A 1,755-nucleotide genomic window follows, 5' to 3' on the forward strand; every position below is an offset into this window, starting at 1 on the left:
CCTCGGAGAGCTGGAAGACGAGCAAGGACTCCCTCTGGCCCTGCCGGCCCACGGCAGCCGCCATGCCCGGTGGAGGAGGAGGAGGAGGAGGAGGGGGACAGAGCGGGCCGGTCAGAGGGCAGAGCGCCCACCCACAGCCACAGATCCACCAAAACCCCCCCCCCCCAGTCTGCACGGAGGGAACCCTTCCCCTGCCCATAACCTGTGGGTGTGGTTATAGCTGTTGTATTTGTCGAATTTTATGGAAGCCGCCCTCAGCCTGCCCTGGCGGGGAAGGCGGGGTAGATGGAAACCCGCAGCAGAGCCTGGGGAGGGCCTTGATGGGGGGGGGCCGCGGGCGGTGGAGGGGCCCTCCGAAGCAGCACGGAAGCCCCGGCCTGCCCCCTCCCCCACGGACAGGCACGGCTGCCCCTGCTTCCCCTTGTCCTGCCACATACCAGCTGTGGGCACGGCCAGGCGCTGCTCCAGGGCACTGTGGCAGGCGGGCACCTGCAGGGGGAAGTGGGGGAGACACTCGCTGATAGAGGAGAGCTTCCGGGGGTTACCCCACAGCTGGCACGGGGTGCCGCCACCGCCACCTGTGGAAAGAAGCCGTGAGTGCCGACCCTCCAGGGACACCCAGCTTCTACCCCCACCCCTAGCAGGGCCTGCCCCCCCCCGTCCTTCTGGCTGCCCGCTTTCTGCCCGCACCTGCGTACTGCACCAGCAGCAGCTCCTGAGAGTGGTAGGCGCCAAGGAGGAGTTTGTGGGTGCGCTGCAGCCCCCCGCCGGGCAGGAGGTGGCTGTAGATGGGCGGCCTGCGCATCATGTGCTGCCAGCGGAGAAGAGGCACCATGGGGAAGCGTTCGTCCAGCACGTACATGGAGAACTGAGGAGGAGGAGAAGGGGAGGATGGGACCGGATTTGGAAGGGGGCCCCCCACAGGCTCTCAGTCCCCCCCCCCCCAACACATTCACTGAAACTGGCCAGGAGGGAGCAAAACTGAACTTTGCACACCCGGTCCCGTCTTAAAGTAGAAGAAGAAGAAGAGAAGAGATTGGATTTATACCCCGCCCTTCACTCAGTGTCCCAGAGTAGCATACAATCTCCTTCCTTTCCTCTCCCCACAACAGACGCCCTTGTGAGGTAGGAGGGGCTGAGAGAGCTCCGAGAGAAACTGCTCCTGAGAGAACAGCTCTGAAAGAACTTGTGACTGACCCAAGGTCACATCAGCACCTGCATGTAGAGGACGAGTGGGGAATCAAACCCGCTTCTCCCAGATTACAGTCCGAGCTCCTAACTACCACACCAAGCTGGCTCTGCCCGCTTTGTGTGGCACGGGAGAGACATTTTGCTGTTCTCTCACAGGCAGTTCTCGAGAGAGCTCTCTCAGCCCCACCCACCTCACAGGGTGCCTGTTGTGGGGAGGGGAAGAGAAAGGAGTCTGTAAGCCGCTCTGAGACTCCCTTGGGTAGTGAAGGGCCATGGGGTATGAATCCAATCTCTTCTTTTCCATTTGGGAGCCCAAGAGCTGCCCTTTCCCAAACATCTGCAAGGCATTTCAGCGAGCCAGGAGTCGGCCTTTTTTGCCAACTTTTACTAACACTAGTCAAGGCATCACAAAATAGTGATTGCGAGCTTCACCAAACACACTACCCCTCCACAAGAAGGTGTGCAACCCCCCCCCCATTGTTTCCCAGTGGACTGAAGTCAAACCAGAGAATCTCTGCAGTAGCAACGGGGGGGGGGGGGCCCCGTGTTCCCCCCACAAGACAA

At 61.3% G+C, this 1,755-nt stretch overlaps 1 protein-coding gene across 1 annotated transcript in view; it reads right to left on the reverse strand.

The window, feature by feature from the left end:
• Positions 1-254: 254 nt before the first annotated feature.
• TAF1C (TATA-box binding protein associated factor, RNA polymerase I, C) overlaps positions 255-1,755 on the reverse strand; it is a 5,063-nt gene continuing 3,562 nt past the window's right edge. The window contains exons 5-8 of the mRNA XM_015411399.1: positions 1,208-1,215; positions 691-868; positions 438-578; positions 255-259 (exon numbers count right to left, since the gene is read on the reverse strand). Coding sequence (XP_015266885.1) covers positions 255-259; positions 438-578; positions 691-868; positions 1,208-1,215 — 332 coding nt within the window. The remainder of the gene's footprint in view (positions 260-437; positions 579-690; positions 869-1,207; positions 1,216-1,755) is intronic.

The sequence above is a fragment of the Gekko japonicus genome, unplaced genomic scaffold, assembly GCF_001447785.1.
Source record: "Gekko japonicus isolate JY-2015 unplaced genomic scaffold, Gekko_japonicus_V1.1 scaffold2978, whole genome shotgun sequence".
Lineage (NCBI taxonomy): Eukaryota > Metazoa > Chordata > Lepidosauria > Squamata > Gekkonidae > Gekko > Gekko japonicus.